At 49.9% G+C, this 24,211-nt stretch overlaps 1 protein-coding gene across 1 annotated transcript in view; it reads right to left on the reverse strand.

Moving 5' to 3' along the window:
- SMG1 (SMG1 nonsense mediated mRNA decay associated PI3K related kinase) overlaps positions 1–24,211 on the reverse strand; it is a 468,962-nt gene that overhangs the window by 324,983 nt on the left and 119,768 nt on the right. The window contains exons 12-17 of the mRNA XM_075319739.1: positions 18,860–18,961; positions 18,374–18,643; positions 17,285–17,415; positions 17,027–17,188; positions 16,050–16,168; positions 15,883–15,970 (exon numbers count right to left, since the gene is read on the reverse strand). Of these exons, the coding sequence (XP_075175854.1) occupies positions 15,883–15,970; positions 16,050–16,168; positions 17,027–17,188; positions 17,285–17,415; positions 18,374–18,643; positions 18,860–18,961 (872 nt within the window). The remainder of the gene's footprint in view (positions 1–15,882; positions 15,971–16,049; positions 16,169–17,026; positions 17,189–17,284; positions 17,416–18,373; positions 18,644–18,859; positions 18,962–24,211) is intronic.

Genomic DNA, 24,211 nt, shown 5'->3' on the forward strand with positions numbered 1-24,211 from the left:
GGTTGCTTTCTTTGGGCGTGAGTGAGCCCGCCAGGAATCTGAGCTCCTCTGCTCCTTCTGAGTCCCCTTGGACGAGGAGAATTGGGCCCTGCCCGAGCCTCGAAAGGACCGAAACCTCGACTGTCCTCTCCTCTGTTGAGGTTTGCTTGATCTGGGCTGGGGTAAGGAAGAATCCTTACCTTTGGACTGTTTAATGATTTCAGCCAATTGCTCACCAAACAGTCTGTCTCCAGATAATGGCAAACTGGTTAAGCATTTTTTGGAAGCAGAATCTGCTTTCCATTCCTTTAACCACAAGGCTCTGCGCAAAACCACAGAGTTGGCGGACGCCATTGAGGTACGGCTCGTGGAGTCTAGGACCGCATTGATAGCGTAAGTCGCAAACGCAGACATTTGCGAGGTTAAGGACGCCACTTGCGGCACTGATGGACGTATGAAAGAGTCCACCTGCTCCAGACCAGCTGAAATAGCTTGGAGTGCCCACACGGCCGCGAATGCTGGAGCAAACGACGCGCCGATAGCTTCATAGACAGATTTCAACCAAAGGTCCATCTGTCTGTCATTGGCATCTTTTAGTGAAGCCCCATCTTCCACTGCAACTATGGACCTAGCCGCAAGCCTAGAGATTGGGGGGTCCACTTTTGGACACTGGGTCCAGCGTTTGACCACGTCAGGGGGAAAGGGATAACGTGTATCCTTAAGACGTTTGGAGAAACGCTTGTCTGGATGAGTATGGTGTTTCTGGACTGCTTCTCTGAAGTCAGAGTGGTCCAGAAAAGTACTCAATTTACGCTTGGGATACCTGAAATGGAATTTCTCCTGCTGTGCAGCTGCCTCCTCCGCTGAAGGGGCTGGGGGAGAAATATCCAACAGTCTATTGATGGCCGCTATAAGATCATTTACCATAGCGTCACCATCAGGAGTATCCAGATTGAGAGCGGTCTCAGGATTAGACTCCTGATCAGCTACCTCTGCCTCATCATACAGAGAAGCCTCTCGCTGAGACCCTGACCAGTGTGATGACGTCGAGGGTCTTTCCCAGCGAGCTCGCTTAGGCTGCCTGGGACTGTCGTCCGAGTCAGAGCCTTCAGCTTGTGACGCCTGAGACCCCCTTGTAGCTTGGACTAGTTCCAACTGAGGGGGACCGGGGAACATTGCATCAACAGTGTCCATGGTCTGAGTGACCGGCCTGGACTGCAAAGTTTCAAGAATTTTTGACATAGTCACAGACAACTTATCAGCAAAAACTGAAAACTCTGTCCCCGTCACTGGGGCAGGGTTCACAGGCGTCTCTGCCTGGGCCACTACCACCATAGGCTCTGGCTGACGAAGTGGCACAGGGACCGAACATTGCACACAATGGGGGTCAGTGGAACCTGCCGGTAGATCAGCCCCACATGCGGTACAAGCAGCATATAAAGCCTGTGCCTTGGCACCCTTGCTTTTTGCGGATGACATGCTGTTGTATACCTCAGAGCAATAGGGTATAAGCCAAGAAGCGACCGTACAGTGCAATATATAGGTACAGACAAAAAGTACACTAAATAACACTGTGGCACTAGTGGGGTCAGCACTTTTGTGCTGCTTACCGCCCGCTAAACAGCGGGTGTGTGGTCGCCAGAATCCCTTGTCTGGGTCTCCCAGGGCTATGTCCGTTCTCCAGCTCAGACTGCATGCAGGAATGGCTGCCAGCGTCCTGTGAAGAGGGGCGGGCCGTGGGCGTGCTGCAGACAAAAAGCGGGAAACTGGCGTCCCACTGTGCCCAGTGAGAGGGCTGGAGTATGTAAATAAGACTCCAGCCCTCGGCGCTGACTATTGTACAGCGTCTCTCCCCTTCCGTGATTGACAGGGTTGGGGGGCGGGAACGAAGCGGAGCTAGGCCGCAAAAGCCGGGGACTAGATTTATGAGCGCTGCCGCCGTAAAAGCGCGGTCAGCGCGAGTCCCCGGCGCACTACAAGTCTCAGCCGCGCCGCCGCTCCAGGGGCGGTCGGCGCGGTAGTTCCCAACACAGAAAAGTCACTCAGCAAAGCTGTAGTGACTACGACCCATGCGCACAGCGCTAGTGTCCCCGGCGCACTAGTACACCCAGCAACTCTGGCGTGTGTCTGTGCCTGTCTGTACGGGGACACAGAGTACCTGAATGTTGCAGGGCCATGTCCCTGACGGCACTCAGCTCCGTATCCAGCAGGATCTCCGGGTCTGTGGATGGAGCCCGGCCTCAGAGTCTAGAGGCCGTTAAGATCCCACTTCCCCAGAGCCCTTCAGTGGGATGGGGAAGGAAAGCAGCATGTGGGCTCCAGCCTCCGTACCCGCAATGGGTACCTCAACCTTAACAAACACCGCCGACACAAAGTGGGGTGAGAAGGGAGCATGCTGGGGGCCCTAGTATGGGCCCTCTTTTCTTCCATCCGACATAGTCAGCAGCTACTGCTGACTAAACAGTGGAGCTATGCGTGGATGTCTGACCTCCTTCGCACAAAGCTTGAAAACTGAGCATCCCGTGTTCCCACGGGGGGTGTATAGCCAGAAGGGGAGGGGCCTTACACTTTTTAGTGTAATGCTTTGTGTGGCCTCCGGAGGCAGTAGCTATACACCCAATCGTCTGGGTCTCCCAATGGAGCGCCGAAGAAAAGGGGGTTTCTGCAATACCCTGAGGACCAAGTTAAGGTCCCAGGGATCCAAGGGCCGCCGATAAGGCGGAATGATGTGAGACGCGCCATGCATGAAGGTGCGGACATGAGCCAGCCGAGCGAGACGCCGCTGGAACAGAACTAACAGAGCTGAGACTTGTCCCTTGAGAGAGTTGAGGGACAGTCCTAGCTGCAGACCGGACTGTAGAAAAGACAGAAGGGTCGGCAAAGAGAATGGCCAAGGAGGATGGCCGGTAGAGCGACACCAGGACAGGAACATTTTCCAAGTCCTGTGATAGCGAGACACTTCGCTGACAGTCTGCGCTGGATGAAGCCTTGACTAGAAGGTCGTCCAGGTAAGGAATCACTGCCAACCCCTGGAGGTGCAGAACCACAATCACTGCTGCCATGACCTTGGTGAATACCCGAGGGGCCGTGGCTAACCCGAAGGGGAGCGCCACGAATTGGAAATTATCTTCTTCTATTGCAAAACGTAGCCAACGCTGGTGTGAAACTGCAATTGGCACATGCAGATAGGCATCTCTGATGTCGATGGACGCCAGGAAATCCCCTTGGGTCATTGAGGCAATGACTGATTGCAGAGACTCCATGCGAAAGTGCCGCACCTGAACATGCTTGTTGAGAAGCTTGAGATCCAGGATGGGCCGGAAGGTACCGTCCTTTTTGGGAACTAGGAAGAGATTTGAGTAGAAACCTCTGAACCGTTCCCGGGCGGGAACTGGTACAATTACTCCGTTGGCCTGCAAGGCTGCAACGGCCTGTGAGAAGGCGGCGGCCTTGGAGCAAGGGGGAGTTGGGAGAAAAAAAATCTGTTTGGCGGGCTGGAAGAGAATTCTATCCTGTAGCCGTGGGAGACGATATCTCTCACCCACTGATCGGAGACGTGTTGAAACCAAGCGTCGCCAAAGTGGGAGAGCCTGCCACCGACTAAGGACGTTGCAGGAGCGGGCAGAAAGTCACGAGGAGGCTGCCTTAGTGGCAGCACCTCCTGCGGTCTTCTGTGGACGCGCTTTTGGGCGCCAGTTGGATTTCTGGTCCTTAGCGGACGAGGCGGAGGGCTTAGAGGACGACCAGTTGGAGGAACGAAAGGAGCGAAACCTCGACTGATTCCTACCCTGGGCAGGTTTCCTGGTTTTGGTTTGTGGCATGGAAGTACTTTTCCCGCCAGTAGCTTCTTTAATAATTTCATCCAGCTGTTCTCCGAACAGCCGGGACCCAGCAAAAGGGAGCCCAGCAAGGTATTTCTTTGAAGAAGCATCTGCCTTCCACTCTCGAAGCCACAAGATTCTGCGGATAGCGAGGGAATTAGCCGAAGCACCGCAGTGCGGTGAGAAGCCTCCAGCATGGCAGACATGGCATAAGATGAAAAAGCTGAAGCTTGAGAAGTTAAGGCAACCATCTCAGGCATAGATTCCCTGGTGAGGGAATGCATCTCCTCTAGAGAAGCAGAGATGGCTTTGAGAGCCCACACTGCTGCAAACGTTGGGGAAAACGCGGCCCCCGCCGCTTCATACACGGATTTGGCCAGAAGGTCAATCTGACGGTCAGTGGAATCCTTAAGGGAGGTGCCATCAGCCACCGACACAACGGTCCGGGCTGAGAGCCTAGACACCGGAGGGTCTACCTTTGGGGAATGCGCCCACTCCTTGACCACCTCAGGTGGAAAGGGAAAACGGTCATCAGAACCACGCTTTGGGAAGCGTTTGTCAGGACAGGCCCTGGGTTTGGTCACAGTGGCCTGAAAACTGGAGTGGTTAAAGAACACACTCTTTACTCTCTTAGGCGAGGTAAACTGGTGCTTTTCTGCCAGAGAGGGTTGCTCCTCTGATACTGGCGGATTGAGGTCCAGTACAGAATTAATGGAAGCAATCAAGTCACTAAGATCTGAGTCACCCTCGGAAAGATCAATGGGGTACATGGAGTTAGCCTCTGAGCCCCCTGTAAAGGCATCCTCCTCATCCTGCGAGTCAGCTCTTGAATCAGAGCCGCGAGATGAGGAGGGAGAGGAAACCCTGCGTCTCCTCTTAGGAGGACGGGGTCTGGGCCCTGATGATGAATCCTCTGTGAGCTCCGGTGGACGGAGGTCAGATGATAGAGATCCTAAGGGACCCTTAGCAGCAGAGGCACCCTGTGAAGGGGGCTGATGCATATTCATCAAAGTCCTGGACAGAAGTCCCATGGACTCAGCAAAAGACTGGGAGATAGACCTAGAGAAGGACTCTACCCAGGCCGGGGGTTCAGCCACAGGTGCAGGAGCAGCCTGAGAGACCACTGGGGGTGAGACTCCAGGCTGTGGCACCGCCAAGTTAGAGCAGACATCACAATGTGGATAGGTGCTCGGTTCAGGCAGCAGGAGCTTACATGCAGCGCATACAGTATAAAGCTTTGGAGCCTTGCTCCTCGTGTGAGACATGCTGCTTGAGTGGGGACAGCTTCTACAAAGAGAATGAACCCCAGAGAGTATATATAGAGGTCCACAACCAGAGACCGGTTGTGGCTTACCAGACCGCTGGCAGCGGTGTTGTGTGCCCTCCAGATCCCGAAGCCCGGACCCCCAATGCACAGCACCTCAGCAGGGATGCCGAGTGCAGGCCAGAGCAGAGTGAACCCTGTCTGAGAAAATGGCCGCCAGAGCGAAGAGAGGGGGCGGGACTTGGGGCGTTCCTGTAGGAGAGCGGGATCTGGAGGGCCATAGAGACCTACAGGGGAGGAGACACGCACAGCAGTGGGGAATGTCCCTCCCCTGTGCAGAACGGCCACCGGGAGGAGCCGAGCCTCTCCCTCTGCATGAGTGACATGCGAGGGCAGTGAACAGAAACTAGGCCTCCGGCAAAGCCGGGGCCTAAATTTGAGCGTCGAGGCCGACGCGCAGGCACCATCGGCGCGGTTCTCGGGCGACAGCTAGAGAACCCGCCGGAAATGCCAAGATAAATACAGTAAGCACACTCTCCCCATACAATAAAGCACAGGGACCCCCAACATATAAACGTCTCAGGTACTTAGCTGCTGAGACGCAGGGCCAGGTCCCTGGGGATGAGTGCTCCGGTCCACCAGGGTCCTAAAGGGCTGCGGATGGAGACCGGTCTCCTGCCAGGCATGGAGACCGCGCTGGCTCCCACTTCAAGCCAGAGCCCAGGAGGGATGGTGAAGGAGCACGGCATGTAAGGCTCCAGCCTTGGAATCAACCTTACAACACCACCGACACAGTGGGGTGAGAAGGGACATGCCGTGGGTCCAGACGTGGACCCGCACTTCTTCAATCTCATTCCAAAAAGGAAAAAAATCAGATGAGAATGCATGTGTGGATGTATGCCTCCTGAACACAAAGTGATAAACTGGCTGGGACTGGCTCACCAGGGGGTGTATAAGCTCAGAGGGAGGAGCTACACTTTTAAGTGTAGTACTTTGTGTGTCCTCCGGAGGCAGAAGCTAAACACCCAAGGTCTGGGTCTCCCAAAGGAACGATAAAGAAAACCAGTGCGACAAATTGGAAAATAAGAAAACTGATGCTGATATAGGCTTGGCCATGAGAAGAATTCTTCAGGCTCCAGCGATACTACTACAAACCTCACGGATTGCATACTAAATCTTGGGATTCGCACAAGCTTCTCCAATTCCAGAATGGGGCTAACCAAAACAACCTTTTTGTTGACTGAATCAGTTGGAATAGTATCCTTGGAACAGGAATAATGACTCCTTGGAGCTGGAGGTTGTGGATGGCATAGAAGAGGGCAGACACTAGAGATCGAGAATTTGCAATGGACAAAATTGGACGCATGGAGGTGAACTCAATCTTTAAACTAGAGATACCACCTAAATGACTCTGGTGCAATCCAAACTCTCTTAAGGAGTGAAGAGGACGAACTCTAACTAGAGAAGAGGTTTTTAATGAGTTAAGATCATCATGCGGTGGGGAACCTTGAAGTGGAAGGTGTGACACCTGGGAGGCAGGCGTGCCAGAAATGCTTTGACTTGACCGAGGGCTGGCTTCAGATGGTGGGTTGGGAGGAGTTTTTGTTGCCTAAATTAAATTAGGAGTCTTAAAAAGGAGCAAAACCTCTGGAATCCCCAAGATGGCTGAAAGCAGCTACGGTTCTGGGATAGCACAGAACTCTTCGCCCCTGTGGCACCCTTGATGATCTGGTCTAAGCATTTACCAAAGAGCCTGCACATTGCAAAAGGGAGACCAGTTAGGGCCTTTTTGGATGTCAAGCCTGCAGACCAGGAATAGAGCCCAGTAGGGAAATTTCAGGATTGACTTCAGCATAGGCGATTCTGCTGACGTAAGAGAAGCCTCACAAAATGAATTAAGAAGAGTGCAGCAATCAATAAGAGCGGTCCAGAAGATCCTCAATAGGAAGATAAGCCTTGGTGAATGGGTCCAGGCCTTGCAGACCCAAAACGCTATAGAAGCAAAACAAACTGGAAACTGCTGCCAGAACTCGAGATTTTGAGAAAGACAATCTCACACTACAGAAAACCTACAAAATATCAAGAGTATATAGGACAAGTAATAAAAGTAATTCTTTAGTTATTACATAACAGTAAAAAAAATAAAAAAAAGAGACTAAGCACAGATAGCTATCCCCGAAGATCAGCCGAAATATTATAATACGGGTACAATCACAAGAGTTCATCCAAAAAGCAGGATAATGAAAGGTCCATCAGTAGCAGTAACACCAAGTGGCATGCAATTAACACAGTATGTCAGGAATGTGACGCAAAGTGCAGACTGACAGACTGGGGATACCGGTGACACAAGTACAGACATCGCTTGTGCAGGTGGGACTAAATCATATTCCTAAGTCAATAGTAAGCATAATAAGAGGGCAAAAACGGCAGTGGAAATAGGAAAGACACATACAATGCACGTTTTGCATTTAGCTTCTTCCAAGAGGGGGTGTGGGTCACTGGAAAGGGACAAGGTGATGGCTCTACTGAGAAAACCTACTAGGGAATCCAAAGTTTGGCCTGTTTAGTAACCAATTCTTCAGACCATAAGATTAGAGACCTTACCATTACGGGAGGGCTCGATTCATGAAGATATCCAAAGAGTCCTGCGCCGATGGGTAGATAAGGCAGAGAGACTGGCTTGCCAAATGGTTAACAGTAAAGAGGATGGAGCTGCATACTGGAGGTCTTCTGGGGTGGATGATGGTCAGGACTCACCCTTCGGACACCTCAATTGTGGGGTCACCAGCAACCTTGAGAAAAGAGTGGCCGGCGGAGATGTGACATCTGCAGGCACGTAAACTACTGTGGAGTGAGCGGTGACCGAATACAGGTCCTCTCTGACTCCTTCAGACAACAAGCCAATAGTTTCCTAAGCCGTGAGGCCACTATAGCCCTTCAGTAAGAGCGAACAGTTTTTTGTTTGACATCTACCGTAGCGTTGAGCCTCCTAGTGGACGAGCATAAACCTATGGGCCTGTGTCCCCTCATGCTACAAAAAAGAATTGTAAATGTCGTCTCCATCATTCAAAAATGAAAGGCTCCACATAATATAGGGCTACACTAGAACAGAGAACCCACCAGCATCCTAACAATCAGGCAAGTTTCATTACCTCCCCCATCACCAGTCATCCTTTCATCTGCCCAAAAGCAATATAAAGCTGCTAGAGATAAGGAAACAAAAGGCGCAAATAGGGTCTTACCCGGTAATAACCGTTTAGGAAGTAAAAGTAAAAACACTCACCTGATGAGGTTGTGCAAGTCACAACCCCTAGTAAGGCATGTGAGTGTCAGCGTAGTTCCAAGCAGCGGCCCCGTAGTGATCGTAGTAAAAATTTTTATATATGAATACACATATATGAGAAACGGGTTTGTGCCGCGCTAAAGAACACTGTATCCAAGGTATTTACTTAAAAATCTCTTTCTTTAGTACAGTTCCAACGCGTTTCAGAGACATAAACCGTCTCCTTCCTCAGGGAAAAAGAGAAAATGTACACACAGTATGCAGACCGGTTTGTTATATAGAAGTCCATTAAAGCCACGTTAATCCCAATGACGTCAATGCTCTCATGGTAACAAGATGACTCATGAGCACGTGAAGACTACAGAGGAAATCTGTTAGTATTTAAAAAGTCCAAGCATCTGAACTTTTTCAACCGTACATAACTGAATAAAAATAGTAATAAAAAATGATGATAAAATAAAAATTTTGTATATATTAAAACTGTTTGGTTTTTTTCAAAAGCGCATAAATGTGATAATAGACATAGACCACCTATTAAATGTGGTACTGGAACCCAAAAAAACATTTCACTGGGTCCTGACTCAAAGTGATTATCCATTACTCTAAAGCTGGCTGTTTATTGGAAATGGGAGAATCAAACAGCTATTTGAATGACCCCATGATAAGGGGTTAAAAAGTCTAAAATCATGATGTGCAGATGCGCTATTGTAAAGAGATGCATGTGTAAAAGCCAAAAAATTATAGGTATTAATATGTAAAAGATTGTGCCAGTTTCATGAAGAAATGTGCATTTGGACTTCATGCGTGAAAAGGTAGTGTATCCATTTAATAAAGAAATGTGCATTTGAATTAGAAAATCATGTGTATATACATGCTAGTGAGACTAGACCAAAGGTTCCAGTACCACATTTAATAGGTGGTCTATGTCTATTATCACATTTATGCGCTTTTGAAAAAAACCAAACAGTTTTAATATATACAAAATTTTTATTTTATCATCATTTTTTATTACTATTTTTATTCAGTTATGTACGGTTGAAAAAGTTCAGATGCTTGGACTTTTTAAATACTAACAGATTTCCTCTGTAGTCTTCACGTGCTCATGAGTCATCTTGTTACCATGAGAGCATTGACGTCATTGGGATTAACGTGGCTTTAATGGACTTCTATATAACAAACCGGTCTGCATACTGTGTGTACATTTTCTCTTTTTCCCTGAGGAAGGAGACGGTTTATGTCTCTGAAACGCGTTGGAACTGTAATAAAGAAAGAGATTTTTAAGTAAATACCTTGGATACAGTGTTCTTTAGCGCGGCACAAACCCGTTTCTCATATATGTGTATTCATATATAAAAATTTTTACTACAAAAGCAATATAAGACATTACCCCTCGGATAGGCCATATCTTGCTGATTAGTGACGAAAAATGCAAAAATCCAAAAGAAGGGAATTTTGTTACTTACCGTAAATTCCTTTTCTTCTAGCTCTTATTGGGAGACCCAGACGATTGGGGTATAGCTACTGCCCTCCGGAGGCCACACAAAGCACTACACTAAAAAGTGCAAGGCCCCTCCCCTTCTGGCTATACCCCCCCGTGGTATCACGGGTTCTCCAGTTTTAGTGCCAAAGCAAGAAGGAGGAAGCCAATAACTGGTTTAAACAAATTAACTCCGAGTAACGTCGGAGAACTGAAAACCATTCAACATGAACAACATGTGTACCCGCAAACAACAAAAAAATCCCGAAGGACAACAGGGCGGGTGCTGGGTCTCCCAATAAGAGCTAGAAGAAAAGGAATTTACGGTAAGTAACAAAATTCCCTTCTTCTTCAGCGCTCTATTGGGAGACCCAGACGATTGGGACGTCCAAAAGCTGTCCCAGGGTGGGTAAAGAAATACCTCATGTTAGAGCTGCAAAACAGCCCTCCCCTACGGGGATGTCACTGCCGCCTGCAGGACTCTTCTACCTAAGCTGGCATCCGCCGAAGCATAGGTATGCACCTGATAATGTTTGGTGAAAGTGTGCAGACTCGACCAGGTAGCTGCCTGGCAGACCTGTTGAGCCGAAGCCTGGTGCCGCAAAGCCCAGGACGCACCCACGGCTCTGGTTGAGTGGGCTTTTAGTCCTGAAGGAACCGGAAGTCCAGCAGAACGGTAGGCTTCCAGAATTGGTTCTTTGATCCATCGAGCCAGGGTGGCTTTAGAAGCCTGCAACCCCTTGCGCTGGCCAGCGACAAGGACAAAAAGTGCATCTGAACGGCGGATGGGCGCCGTGCGAGAAATGTAGATTCTGAGTGCTCTCACCAGATCTAGCGAACGTAAGTCTTTCTCATACCGGTGAACCGGATGAGGACAAAAGGAAGGCAAGGATATATCCTGATTAAGATGAAACGAGGATACGACCTTAGGGAGAAACTCCGGAATGGGGCGCAGCACTACCTTGTCCTGGTGGAACACCAGGAACGGAGCCTTGGATGACAGAGCTGCCAGCTCAGACACTCGCCGAAGCGATGTGATCGCAACAAGAAACGCCACTTTCTGTGACAGGCGAGAAAAAGAAACGTCCTTTAGAGGCTCGAAGGGCGGCTTTTGCAGAGCAACTAGTACTCTGTTCAGATCCCATGGATCTAACGGCCGCTTGTACGGGGGCACAATATGACAGACCCCCTGTAGGAACGTGCGCACCTTAGGAAGACGTGCTAGACGCTTCTGAAAAAACACAGATAATGCCGAGACTTGTCCTTTAAGGGAGCTGAGCGACAAGCCCTTTTCCAACCCCGATTGCAGGAAGGAAAGAAAGGTAGGCAATGCAAATGGCCAAGGGGATACTCTCTGTGCAGAGCACCAGGATAAGAAAATCTTCCACGTTCTGTGGTAGATCTTAGCAGACGTTGACTTCCTAGCTTGTCTCATTGTGGCTACGACTCTTTGAGATAAACCTGCGGACGCTAGGATCCAGGACTCAATGGCCACACAGTCAGGTTCAGGGCCGCAGGATTCTGATGGAAAAACGGCCCTTGGGACAGTAAGTCTGGTCGGTCTGGCAGTGACCACGGTCGCCCGACCGTGAGATGCCACAGATCCGGATACCACGATCTCCTCGGCCAGTCTGGTGCGACGAGTAAGACGCGGCTGCAATCGGATCTGATCTTGCGTAACACTCTGGGCAAGAGTGCCAGAGGTGGGAAGACGTATGGGAGCCGGAACTGCGACCAATCTTGAACCAAGGCGTCTGCCGCCAGAGCTCTTTGATCGCGCGACCTCGCCATGAATGCCGGGACCTTGTTGTTGTGCCGGGACGCCATTAGGTCGACGTCCGGCACTCCCCATCGGCGACAGATTTCCTGAAACACGTCCGGGTGAAGGGACCATTCCCCTGCGTCCATGCCCTGGCGACTGAGGAAGTCTGCTTCCCAGTTTTCTACGCCTGGGATGTGAACCGCGGATATGGTGGATGCTGTGTCCTCCACCCACATTAGAATGCGCCGGACTTCTTGGAAGGCTTGCCGACTGCGCGTCCCTCCTTGGTGGTTGATGTATGCCACCGCTGTGGAGTTGTCCGACTGGATTCGGATCTGCTTTCCTTCCAGCCACTGTTGGAAGGCTAGTAGGGCAAGATACACTGCCCTGATCTCCAGAACATTGATCTGAAGGGTGGACTCCTGCGGAGTCCACGTCCCCTGAGCCCTGTGGTGTAGAAACACTGCTCCCCACCCTGACAGACTCGCATCTGTCGTGACCACTGCCCAGGATGGGGGCAGGAAGGATCTTCCCTGAGACAATGAGGTTGGCAGGAGCCACCATTGTAGAGAGTCCTTGGCCGTCTGGGAAAGAGAGACTTTCCTGTCCAGGGACGTTGACTTCCCGTCCCATTGGCGGAGAATGTCCCATTGAAGTGGGCGCAGATGAAACTGCGCAAAGGGAACTGCTTCCATGGCTGCCACCATCTTCCCGAGGAAGTGCATGAGGCGCCGTAAGGGGTGCGACTGGCCCTGAAGGAGGGATTGCACCCCTGTCTGTAGGGCCCGCTGCTTGTTCAACGGAAGCTTCACTCTCGCTGCTCGAGTATGGAACTCCATGCCAAGATACGTTAGTGACTGTGACGGCGACAGATTCGACTTTGGAAAGTTGATGATCCATCCGAACGTCTGTAGAGTCTCCAGCGTAGCAAGTAGACTGAGTTGGCATGCCTCTTGAGAGGGTGCCTTGACAAGTAGATCGTCTAGGTAAGGGATCACCGAGTGTCCCTGAGAGTGCAAGACTGCTACCACCGCCGCCATGACCTTGGTGAAGACCCGGGGGGCTGTCGCCAGGCCGAATGGCAGAGCTACGAACTGAAGATGGTCGTTTCCTATCACAAAACGTAGAAAACGTTGATGTTCTGTAGCAATTGGCACGTGGAGATAAGCATCTTTGATGTCTATTGAGGCAAGGAAGTCTCCTTGAGACATTGAGGCAACGACAGAGCGGAGGGTTTCCATCCGGAACCGCCTGGCGTGCACATGTTTGTTGAGCAGCTTTAGATCCAGAACAGGACGGAACGAGCCGTCCTTTTTTGGAACCACAAAGAGATTGGAGTAAAACCCTCGCCCTTGTTCCTGAGGCGGTACAGGAACCACTACTCCTTCCGCTCTTAGGGAGTCCACCGCCTGCAGCAGGGCATCTGCTCGGTCTGGATGTGGGGAGGTTCTGAAGAACCGAGCTGGAGGACGAGAACTGAACTCGATTCTGTACCCGCGAGACAAAATGTTTGTCACCCACCGGTCTTTGACCTGTGACATCCAAATGTCGGAAAAGCGGGAGAGCCTGCCCCCGACCGGAGATGCGGAGGGGGGGGCTGGAAGTCATGAGGTAGCCGCTTTGGAAGCGGTTCCTCCATTTGCTTTCTTGGGGCGTGCGTGAGCCCGCCAGGAATCTGAGACTCTTTGCATCCTCTGAGTCCCTTTGGACGAGGAGAATTGTGTCTTGCCCGAACCTCGAAAGGACTGAAACTTCTGCTGCCATTTTTTCTGCTGAGGTTTGCTTGATCTGGGCTGGGGTAAGGAAGAGTCTTTACCCTTGGACTGTTTAATGATGTCAGCCAATGGCTCGCCAAACAGTCTATCTCTAGATAAAGGCAGGCTGGTTAAACATTTTTTGGAACCAGCATCTGCTTTCCAGTCCTTTAACCACAAGGCTCTGCGCAAAACTACCGAATTGGCGGACGCCATTGAGGTGCGGCTGGTAGATTCTAGCACCGCATTGATAGCGTAAGACGCAAACGCAGACATCTGCGCGGTAAGGGACGCCACTTGCGGCCCCGCTGGATGTATGATAGCATCCACTTTTGCTAAACCAGCTGAAATAGCTTGGAGTGCCCATACGGCTGCGAATGCTGGAGCAAACGACGCGCCGATAGCTTCATAGACAGATTTTAACCAAAGGTCCATCTGTCTGTCATTGGCATCTTTAAGTGAAGCGCCATCCTCCACTGCAACTATGGATCTAGCTGCAAGCTTGGAAATCGGGGGGTCTACCTTTGGACACTGGGTCCAGCGCTTGACCACATCAGGGGGAAAAGGAAAACGTGTATCCTTAGAACGTTTAGAGAAACGCCTTTCTGGATGAGCGTCGTGTTTCTGGATTGACTCTCTGAAATCAGAGTGATCCAAAAAAGCACTCAATTTACGCTTGGGATATAGGAAACGAAACTTCTCCTGCTCTGCAGCTGCCTCCTCTGCTGAAGGGGCTGGGGGAGAAATATCTAACAGTCTATTGATGGCTGAGATAAGATCGTTTACCATGGCGTCCCCATCCGGGGTATCCAGATTGAGAGGGGTTCCAGGATAAGACTCCTGATCACTCTCTTCAGACGCATCACAGAGCGACTGATTGCGCTGAGACCCTGAACAGTGTGATGACGTTGAGGGTCTGTCCCAGCGAGCTCGCTTAGGGTGGCTGGGGCCATCATCTGAGTCATAATACTCAGCCTGGGAAGCCGGGGACCCCCTTGCAGTCTGGATTAAATCCAACTGAGGGGGATTGGAGGACAGAGACCTCGCCGTGTCCATAGACTGAGCCCCAGGCATGGATTGCAAAGATTCAAGGATTTTTGTCATAGTCACAGACATTCTATCAGCAAAAACTGCAAAGTCTGTCCCTGACACCGGGGCAGGACTTACAAGCGTCTCAGCCTGGGTCACTACCTCTCCGGACTCCGGCTGGCGAAGCAGCACCGGATCTGAGCATTGCACACAATGGGGGTCTTTGGAACCTGCTGGTAGAGCAGCCCCACATGCAGCACACGCAGTGTACACAGCCCTAGCCTTGGCAGCCTTGCGTTTTGTGGATGACATGTTGCTGCCTCCTCAGAGCGATCTGGGGTATCCAGCCAGGAAGCGACCTTACAGTGCAATAACTAAATATATATATCTGGTGACACAGTACACCAATACACACTGAGGCACTAGAGGGGCCAGCTGAAATGCCGCTTACCGCCCGCTTAAGAGCGGGTGTGTGATCTCCAAAGCCCCCTAGTCCAGGTCTCCCAGAGCCTTGCGTCCCTCCTCCAGCCAGACCGCACGTGTAATGGCTGCCGGCGTCCTGGAGAGGAGGGGGGGCGGGCCCTGGGCGTTCCTGGCTAAGAGCGGGAAGCCTGCTTCCCTCTGTGCCTAGTGAGAGGGCTGGAGCATGTAAATCAGGCTCCAGCCCTCGTCGCTGCCGTGAAACAGCGTCTCTCCCCTACCCTGATTGACAGGGTGGGGGCGGGAACGAAGCGGCACTAGGCCGCAAAAGCCGGGGACTGGATTTATAAACGCCGCCGCCGTAAAAGCGCGGTCGGCGTGTCCCCGGCGCACTACAAGTCACAGCAGCGCCGCCGGTCCAGTGGGGGTCGGCGCTGCGTTCCCACAACACAAAAGTCCCCCAGTAAACTGCAGGAACACCAACTCCATCGTTACGGTCCCCGGCGCACTACAACACCCAGCCAGCCCGGAGTGTGTCTGTGCCTGCCGGGGACACAGAGTACCTGTATGATGCAGGGCCATGTCCCTGATTGTACTCCTGCTCCGAATCCATCAGGTGCTATGGGTCTGTGGATGGAGCCCGGCGTCAGAGCTTAGAGGCCGGCAGGATCCCACTTCCACAGAGCCCTACAAGGGGATGTGGAAGGAAAACAGCATGTGGGGCTCCAGCCCCTGTACCAGCAATAGGTACCTCAACCTTACAACACCATCCACGGGTGAGAAGGGAGCATGCTGGGGGCCCTATATGGGCCCTCTTTTCTTCCATCCGAAATAGTCAGCAGCTACTGCTGACTAAAATCTGTGGAGCTATGCGTGGATGTCTGACCTCCTTCGCACAAAGCTTGAAAACTGGAGAACCCGTGATACCACGGGGGGGTATAGCCAGAAGGGGAGGGGCCTTGCACTTTTTAGTGTAGTGCTTTGTGTGGCCTCCGGAGGGCAGTAGCTATACCCCAATCGTCTGGGTCTCCCAATAGAGCGCTGAAGAAACAAGAGATGTCATATGCCACAAATACAGTGCTCGGGAGCATACCTCTGCAGCAAGTCTTCGGGGAGGGACGATGACAGGACATGGAGACTGTTACACGCTTGTAAGCTGATGTTCCCATCTTCGGATAGAGCTGGAAAATGGAAAAACATTTAATGGACAGTATTAAAAATAAAATAAAGTGTAGTAGTAGAGACACAGGCTCGCCTTACTATTGGCCAGGAGTCCTTTGCAGAAATTGTGAAAAGACGGCAATGAGAATAACGGTGCATAGGTGTCCGATTTCTTCATGAGCACAGCCACTTCCGCAGCCCAGTTCATCAACAATTTCCTAAGCAGTGGAAGAGAAAAAAATACATAGAAGTAGAATTCCAAAAAATATACGCATGAGGAAATTACAGTAGAAGAATATACACGACATTGTCACACAGAGGTTAAATGATTAGTATGTGGACATATCGGCACGTTTGCTATTGGCCACCCTGTCCACCATAAGAGCAAAGAAGAGTCATACTGAAGCAAAGTGGGGAATCTAATTACCGGATTTTTCGTTTTATAAGACACACCCCAAATTTAGAGAAAGAAAGTTAAAAATGGGGGTAAAAATGGAGTGTTGGGTGGCAGCGGATAAGGATCACAGAAGGCAAGGGCGATGGCAGAGTAGGGCGATGCTGTGGGCACGGTGAGGCATCCAGAAAATGTTGGCTTCAAAAAAATTGTGCCCAGAGTCGGCGCATGTGCAGAATGAGATTTTGGCTCAATGAGGAGCAGAGTTCTCATCTACACACCCTCATCCTCCTCCGGGTGTTGTTTTCCTTAAGTCTGCTGCGGGAGATCAATGGGCCGAAGGCGGCGTGTACATAGATGAAATCCTGGCTCCTAATTGAGCTGAGAGGTCAATCTGCACACGCGCCATTTCTTTGAAGCCCGCACCGCCAACATTCTGGATAGCTCCTGCCTCACTGCACCCGCAGCACCATCCTTCTGTACCACCGACCTTGCCTCCTGTGACCCCGCTCCACCCCCCCACCCCCGGTAAGCTACAACCGGATTATAAGACGCACCACCCACTTGTTTGGGAGGAAAAGTGCATCTTGTAAACCTAGAAATCTGGTAATTAAGATTTGGAGATCAAAATATATATAAAAAAAAAAACAAAAAAACACAAACAATGGAAAATAAAAGTTACCGGGCATCTTGGCAACTATCATCTTTCTTCAGCAGCATGCCCAGCAAATTCAGAATCACAGAGAAATGCTTCTTGGTGGCAGTGGTGACTGTGCTGATCACTGCTCCATCAAACAAGGAAGGAGAAGAGGAACTGAGACTGCTGGAGATAAAATGGTCGTGCCTGCAAAGGGAAACCAGGGCAAGTAAAGCCAAGAACAGCGACTATCCACAGTACACCGAGCAGCAGAGGACTACACACATCATACATACACCATACCTGGTACAGTGAGAATACAGGGTGCACAGCACAGAGTACTGGACCTCCGGATAATGGACAGCTATTTCATTATGTACGACCATTAGATTCTTACTCAGTAAAGCAAAAACAGTGGGAGACAGAGCCCACATCTGTAACAACAGGGAAGGAGGGACAGCTGGATTACAAGGTTATTCACCCATATCTGCATTTTTCATTTTATAAGACGCACCCAAAATTTAGAAATAAAGAAGGTATATAAAAAAAAAAAAAAAAAAAAATAATATGGGAGGGGGATCCCATCTTCTACTCCGGTGGGGTCTTACCGGTGGTGGAGCAGGGTCACAGGGGGCTGGGCCGGCCGCAGAAGGGGCTGGGCCGGCCGCAGAAGGGGCTGGGCCGGCCGCAGAAGGGGCTGGGCCGGCCGCAGAAGGGGCTGGGCCGGCCGCAGAAGGGGCTGGGCCGGCCGCAGAAGGGGCTGGGCCGGCCGCAGAAGGGGCTGGGCCTGTGCTGGCTTTTCCTTAAGTCCACTGCTGGGAGATCAATGGGCCGGAGGTGTCGCGTGTGCAGATGACATCTTGAGCCGAGAGCTCCATCTGTGCACGCGCCGACTTCAGGCGCAATTATTTGAAGCCCGCACCGCCCTGCTCCACACATCCTCCAATGCAGTCAGAACAGCGCCCATTCTCCACCTCCCAGTAAGCTACATTCGCATTATAAGACGCGCCCCTCATTTTCTTCCCACATTTTGGGGAGCAAAAGTGTGTGTCTTATAATCCAAAAAAACACGGTATATTCGTATACATTATATTATTACGCTTTTTCTTGGGACAGCTGCTTTATATATATGTTATAATGGTTTTAATTGTCTTGCACATGTCTTGTATTTATGTTTTCATAAAATACAGGTTGATATATTTTTTGATATAATGGTGTGCACTAATTTTTGCAGAGATTTTTCTCCTTTGTCTCATATATTCTACATGCGGACCAAGTCCAGCAGCCCAAGGTGCAAATCCACACCAGAAATGCAGGAGTCAGAATACTAAAGCTTGACTATGGAAATAACTAAATAATACATAACGACAATACTATATTATTATAACTTACTCCAATCAGTGAATTTTTTGCATTTCCAATCGTCGTCAGAACATTCAAGTCAAACACAGCAACAAACTTTGCGCGGTCCACTCCATAGGTGTGGGTCTTAAAGGCTTCGTGCTGGATTTCGGCGCAGGCTTCGGCGAGTTGCAGACAACTCAAGAGACTGTTTAAAGCGCAGGTAATTTCTCCTAGTATCAGTTTATAGGCGGTTTCCAAAACTGGAATGTTCTTCAGGGTTAATACTGCTTGGTACAGGGCATTGGCTGCACCAATTACCTAAGAAAAAAAAAAAAAACTAAATTAAACATATTACCCATTTCTTCTTTTCAACAAACCTACATTTTAGGGAAAACATTACACTTCTCCCAACATGGGGACGACAACCTGCCCCATATACTACAAGGACCTTCAGACATTTGTACTTCTAGGATTTAGTCCCTTCATTGGTTACAAAGAAGAAAGGTCCAAAAACAAACACAGAAAAGTACTTACTTCCTTCTCCTTGTGGAACCTTAGTGCGAGCAGCTTGGAGGAGGGTACGAAGAGTTTCTCCACAAAAGATGAAGGTAATTTCGTATTTATCTGTTCGACAATCTGAAAGAATAAACATTGCGCTTATAGAGAAGGACGGCAGCTTTTTCCACTCTTATGTTACCTATTTCAAGGAAAAGGCTTTGTGTTTGGATAGTTATAATTTTACAAATAGGCAGCATCAACTTTCAGATCACAGAGCTGCTTTATAGGGCAGGGAGCGAGTACAGAGCTGCTTTATAGGGCAGGGAGCGAGTACAGAGCTACTTTATAGGGGAGGGAGCGAGTACAGAGCTACTTTATAGGGGAGGGAGCGAGTACAGAGCTACTTTATAGGGGAGGGAGCGAGTACAGAGCTACTTTATAGGGCAAGGAGCGATCACAGAGCTACTTTATAGGGCAGGGAGCGAGTACAGAGCTACTTTATGGGGCAGGGAGCGAGTACAGAGCTACTTTATAGGGCAGGGAGCGAGTACAAAGCTACTTTATAGGGCAGGGAGCGAGAACAGAGCTACTTTATAGGGCAGGGAGCGAGTACAGAGCTACTTTATAGGGCAGGGAGCGAGTACAGAGCTACTTTATAGGGCAGGGAGCGATCACAGAGCTACTTTATAGGGCAGGGAGCGAGTACAGAGCTACTTTATAGGGCAGGGAGCGAGTACATAGCTACTTTATAGGGCAGGGAGCGAGTACAGAGCTACTTTATAGGGCAAGGAGCGAGTACAGAGCTACTTTATAGGGCAGGGAGCGATTACAGAGCTACTTTATAGGTCAGGGAGAGATCACAGAGCTACTTTATAGGTCAGGGAGAGATCACAGAGCTACTTTATAGGGCAGGGAGCGATCACAGAGCTACTTTATAGGGCAGGGAGCGATCACAGAGCTACTTTATAGGTCAGGGAGAGATCACAGAGCTACTTTATAGGTCAGGGAGAGATCACAGAGCTACTTTATAGGGCAGGGAGCGATCACAGAGCTACTTTATAGGGCAGGGAGCGATCACAGAGCTACTTTATAGGGCAGGGAGCGATCACAGAGCTACTTTATAGGGCAGGGAGCGATCACAGAGCTACTTTATAGGGCAGGGAGCAATTATAGAGCTACTTTATACATCAGGGAGCAATTAGAGCTACATTATAGGGCAGGGAGCGATTACAGAGCTGCTTTATCGGTCAGGGAGAGATCACAGAGCTACTTTATAGGGCAGGGAGCGATTATAGAGCTACTTTATAGGGCAGGGAACAATTAAAGCTACTTTATACAGCAGGGAGCAATTACAGAGCTACATTATAGGGCAGGGAGCGATCACACAGCTCCTTTATACGGCAGGGAGCGATCACAGAGCTACAATATATCTTTTAAAAAAAATAATTTATTTTCAGCAATGTTGGTGCATGCAGGATCGTGGGCAAAAAAAAAAAAAAAAAAGTGTTGACTTTACAGGGCAGGGAGCAAGTACAGAGCTACTTTATAGGGAGGGGAGCGATAACAGAGCTACTTTATATCTTTCAATAAAATAATTTATTTTCAGCAATGTTGGTGCCCGCAGGATCGTGGGCATAAACCCTGGCACCAGGGGAAAAAAAAAAAAAAGTGTTGACTCTGCCCAGTGGATTAAACCCTCTCCTCAACCAGTAGTCAGCTCATCTTTAGCCTAGCGTCCATAGGAAGCAGACATGACCTGAATCCAATCGGCTACATTTTTTTTTTTTTTTTATTGTTGTAACTTTTTTTTTTTTTCTGTAAGTTAGCGAGGATGTCTCCACAACATTTTTTTTTCTTCTATATTCCAGGAAGGAGACAATGTGCACTCAACAAACCCACTGATGGGTGACCCTGTGATTGTGCAGGCAAAGCCTGTGAAATGGAAAACTGTAGTTCTTTACACTGGTGATTTTACTCACAGTAAGACTGGACGCTCATAAAAAAAAAAAAAAAAACAACAACTACGCGATGTATAGCCAGGCAGGTGGGTGTTGTCTCTGTAGAGGAGGAGACGACTTTTTCTTTACGTGTAATTCTTAGTGTCAGCCTCCTGGTGGCAGCAGCGTACATCCATTGTTTTTTGTGTCTTCAATGAGGCGTCTGAGAAAACCATTCCTGAGCTATGGGTGCATTAGGGTATGTGCGCACGTGTGCGTATTGCATGCAGTTACGCTGCGTTCTGCACCGCAGCGTAACAGCATGCGTCCTGCGTCCCCTGCACAGTCTATGGAGATTGTGCAGGGGCCGTGTGCACGTGGCATCTTAGAGCGCAGCGCTTCGGCTGCTGCCCGAATCGCTGCGTTCTAAGAAGTGACATGTCCCTTCTTTCGTGCGGTTTGCATGCTCTCTATAGGGAGAGGCAGCATGCAGAGCGCACGTTCAATGCCGGCACCATGCGCTTCAGAACGGAGCTTTTCAGCTGCGCTCTGAAGCGCACCTTTTCGGTGTGGTGCAGAGCGCACACATGCGCACATAGCCTTATCCGACAAGACACATATTTCAGTATTTTTTTTTAGAAGCTTGTAAAACCAGTTTAGCCGACCTCCCAAAGAGAAAAGAGGAGATGCTATGCAAGTTTCAAAATGAAAAAACCTGATTTTTGGCCATGCTCCTTAAAGAGAACCCGGCACCCGATTTAGTTGTTCTTCTAAACTAAAACTAGCACCTTAAGCAGCACCTCTGCTGCATTCTACAGTTTGTCCACCGCCATTAACTTGAGAACAGCGGCAGCTATAGGCATATTAGTGGTGTCTAGGTATAGTAAAGTAGCCATGCGCTACGCAATGAAACCACCTATAGCGCCACCTGGTGGAAAACAACCGAGTTAGCATTTTTATTTCGAAAACGGAACGAGAGAGAAAAAAAGTGAATTACAAAGTTGTAGGGCATCATCAATTCAATATGAATCGACACCTTGCATACAGAAGAAGGGAATTTTGTTTACTTACCGTAAATTCCTTTTCTTCTAGCTCCAATTGGGAGACCCAGACAATTGGGTGTATAGCTATTGCCTCCGGAGGCCACACAAAGTATTACACTTAAAAGTGTAAGGCCCCTCCCCTTCTGGCTATACACCCCCCGTGGGATCACGGGCTCATCAGTTTTAGTGCAAAAGCAAGAAGGAGGAAAGCCAATAACTGGTTTAAAGACCAAATCAATCCGAAGAAACATCGGAGAACTGAAACCATTCAACATGAACAACATGTGTACCCGAAAAACCCAAAAAACCCTAATAAAAACAGGGCGGGTGCTGGGTCTCCCAATTGGAGCTAGAAGAAAAGGAATTTACGGTAAGTAAACAAAATTCCCTTCTTCTTTGTCGCTCCTAATTGGGAGACCCAGACAATTGGGACGTCCAAAAGCAGTCCCTGGGTGGGTAAAAGAATACCTCGTGATAGGGCCGTCAAACAGCCCTTTCCTACAGGCGGGCAATCGCCGCCTGAAGGACTTGTCTACCTAGGCTGGCGTCTGCCGAAGCGTAGGTATGCACCTGATAATGCCTGGTAAGAAGGGAATTTTGTTACTTACCGTAAATTCCTTTTCTTCTAGCTCTTATTGGGAGACCCAGACGATTGGGTATAGCTACTGCCTCCGGAGGCCACACAAAGCACTACACCAAAAAGTGCAAGGCCCCTCCCCTTCTGGCTATACCCCCCCGTGGTATCACGGGTTCTCCAGTTTTAGTGCCAAAGCAAGAAGGAGGAAAGCCAATAACTGGTTTAAACAAATTAACTCCGAGTAACATCGGAGAACTGAAAAACCGTTCAACATGAACAACATGTGTACCCGCAAACAACAAAAAAAAAAAAATCCCGAAGGACAACAGGGCGGGTGCTGGGTCTCCCAATAAGAGCTAGAAGAAAAGGAATTTACGGTAAGTAACAAAATTCCCTTCTTCTTCAGCGCTCTATTGGGAGACCCAGACGATTGGGACGTCCAAAAGCTGTCCCTGGGTGGGTAAAGAAATACCTCATGTTAGAGCTGCAAAAACAGCCCTCCCCTACGGGGGTGTCACTGCCGCCTGCAGGACTCTTCTACCTAAGCTGGCATCCGCCGAAGCATAGGTATGCACCTGATAATGCTTGGTGAAAGTGTGCAGACTCGACCAGGTAGCTGCCTGGCACACTTGTTGAGCCGAAGCCTGGTGTCGTAATGCCCAGGACGCACCCACGGCTCTGGTTGAGTGGGCTTTTAGCCCTGAAGGAACCGGAAGCCCCGCAGAACGGTAGGCCTCTAGAATTGGTTCTTTGATCCATCGAGCCAGGGTGGCTTTAGAAGCCTGCAACCCCTTGCGCGGACCAGCGACAAGGACAAAAAGTGCATCGGAACGGCGCATGGGCGCCGTGCGGGAAATGTAGATTCTGAGTGCTCTCACCAGATCTAGCAAACGTAAGTCCTTTTCATACCGGTGAACCGGATGAGGACAAAAGGAAGGCAAGGATATATCCTGATTAAGATGAAACGAGGATACGACCTTAGGGAGAAACTCCGGAATGGGGCGCAGCACTACCTTGTCCTGGTGGAACACCAGGAAGGGAGCCTTGGATGACAGAGCTGCCAGCTCCGACACTCGCCGAAGCGATGTGATCGCAACAAGAAACGCCACTTTCTGTGACAGGCGAGAAAAGGAAACTTCCTTCAGAGGCTCGAAAGGCGGCTTCTGGAGAGCAACTAGTACCCTGTTCAGATCCCATGGATCTAACGGCCGCCTGTACGGGGGCACAATATGACAGACCCCCAGCAGGAACGTGCGCACCTTAGGAAGACGTGCTAGACGCTTCTGAAAAAACACGGATAGTGCCGAGACTTGCCCTTTAAGGGAGCTGAGCGACAAGCCCTTTTCTAACCCCGATTGCAGGAAAGAAAGAAAAGTGGGCAATGCAAATGGCCAGGGAGACACTCCCTGAGCGGAACACCAGGATAAGAAAATCTTCCACGTTCTGTGGTAGATCTTAGCAGAAGTCGACTTTCTAGCCTGTCTCATTGTGGCTACAACTCCTTGGGATAATCCTGCAGACGCTAGGATCCAGGACTCAATGGCCACACAGTCAGGTTCAGGGCCGCAGAATTCTGATGGAAAAACGGCCCTTGGGACAGTAAGTCTGGTCGGTCTGGAAGTGACCACGGTCGGCCGACCGTGAGATGCCACAGATCCGGATACCACGATCTCCTCGGCCAGTCTGGGGCGACGAGTATGACGCGGCTGCAATCGGATCTGATCTTGCGTAAGACTCTGGGCAAGAGTGCCAGAGGCGGGAATACGTATGGGAGCCGGAACTGCGACCAATCTTGTACTAAGGCGTCTGCCGCCAGAGCTCTTTGATCGCG

Source organism: Anomaloglossus baeobatrachus, chromosome 7 (genome assembly GCF_048569485.1).
Source record: "Anomaloglossus baeobatrachus isolate aAnoBae1 chromosome 7, aAnoBae1.hap1, whole genome shotgun sequence".
Lineage (NCBI taxonomy): Eukaryota > Metazoa > Chordata > Amphibia > Anura > Aromobatidae > Anomaloglossus > Anomaloglossus baeobatrachus.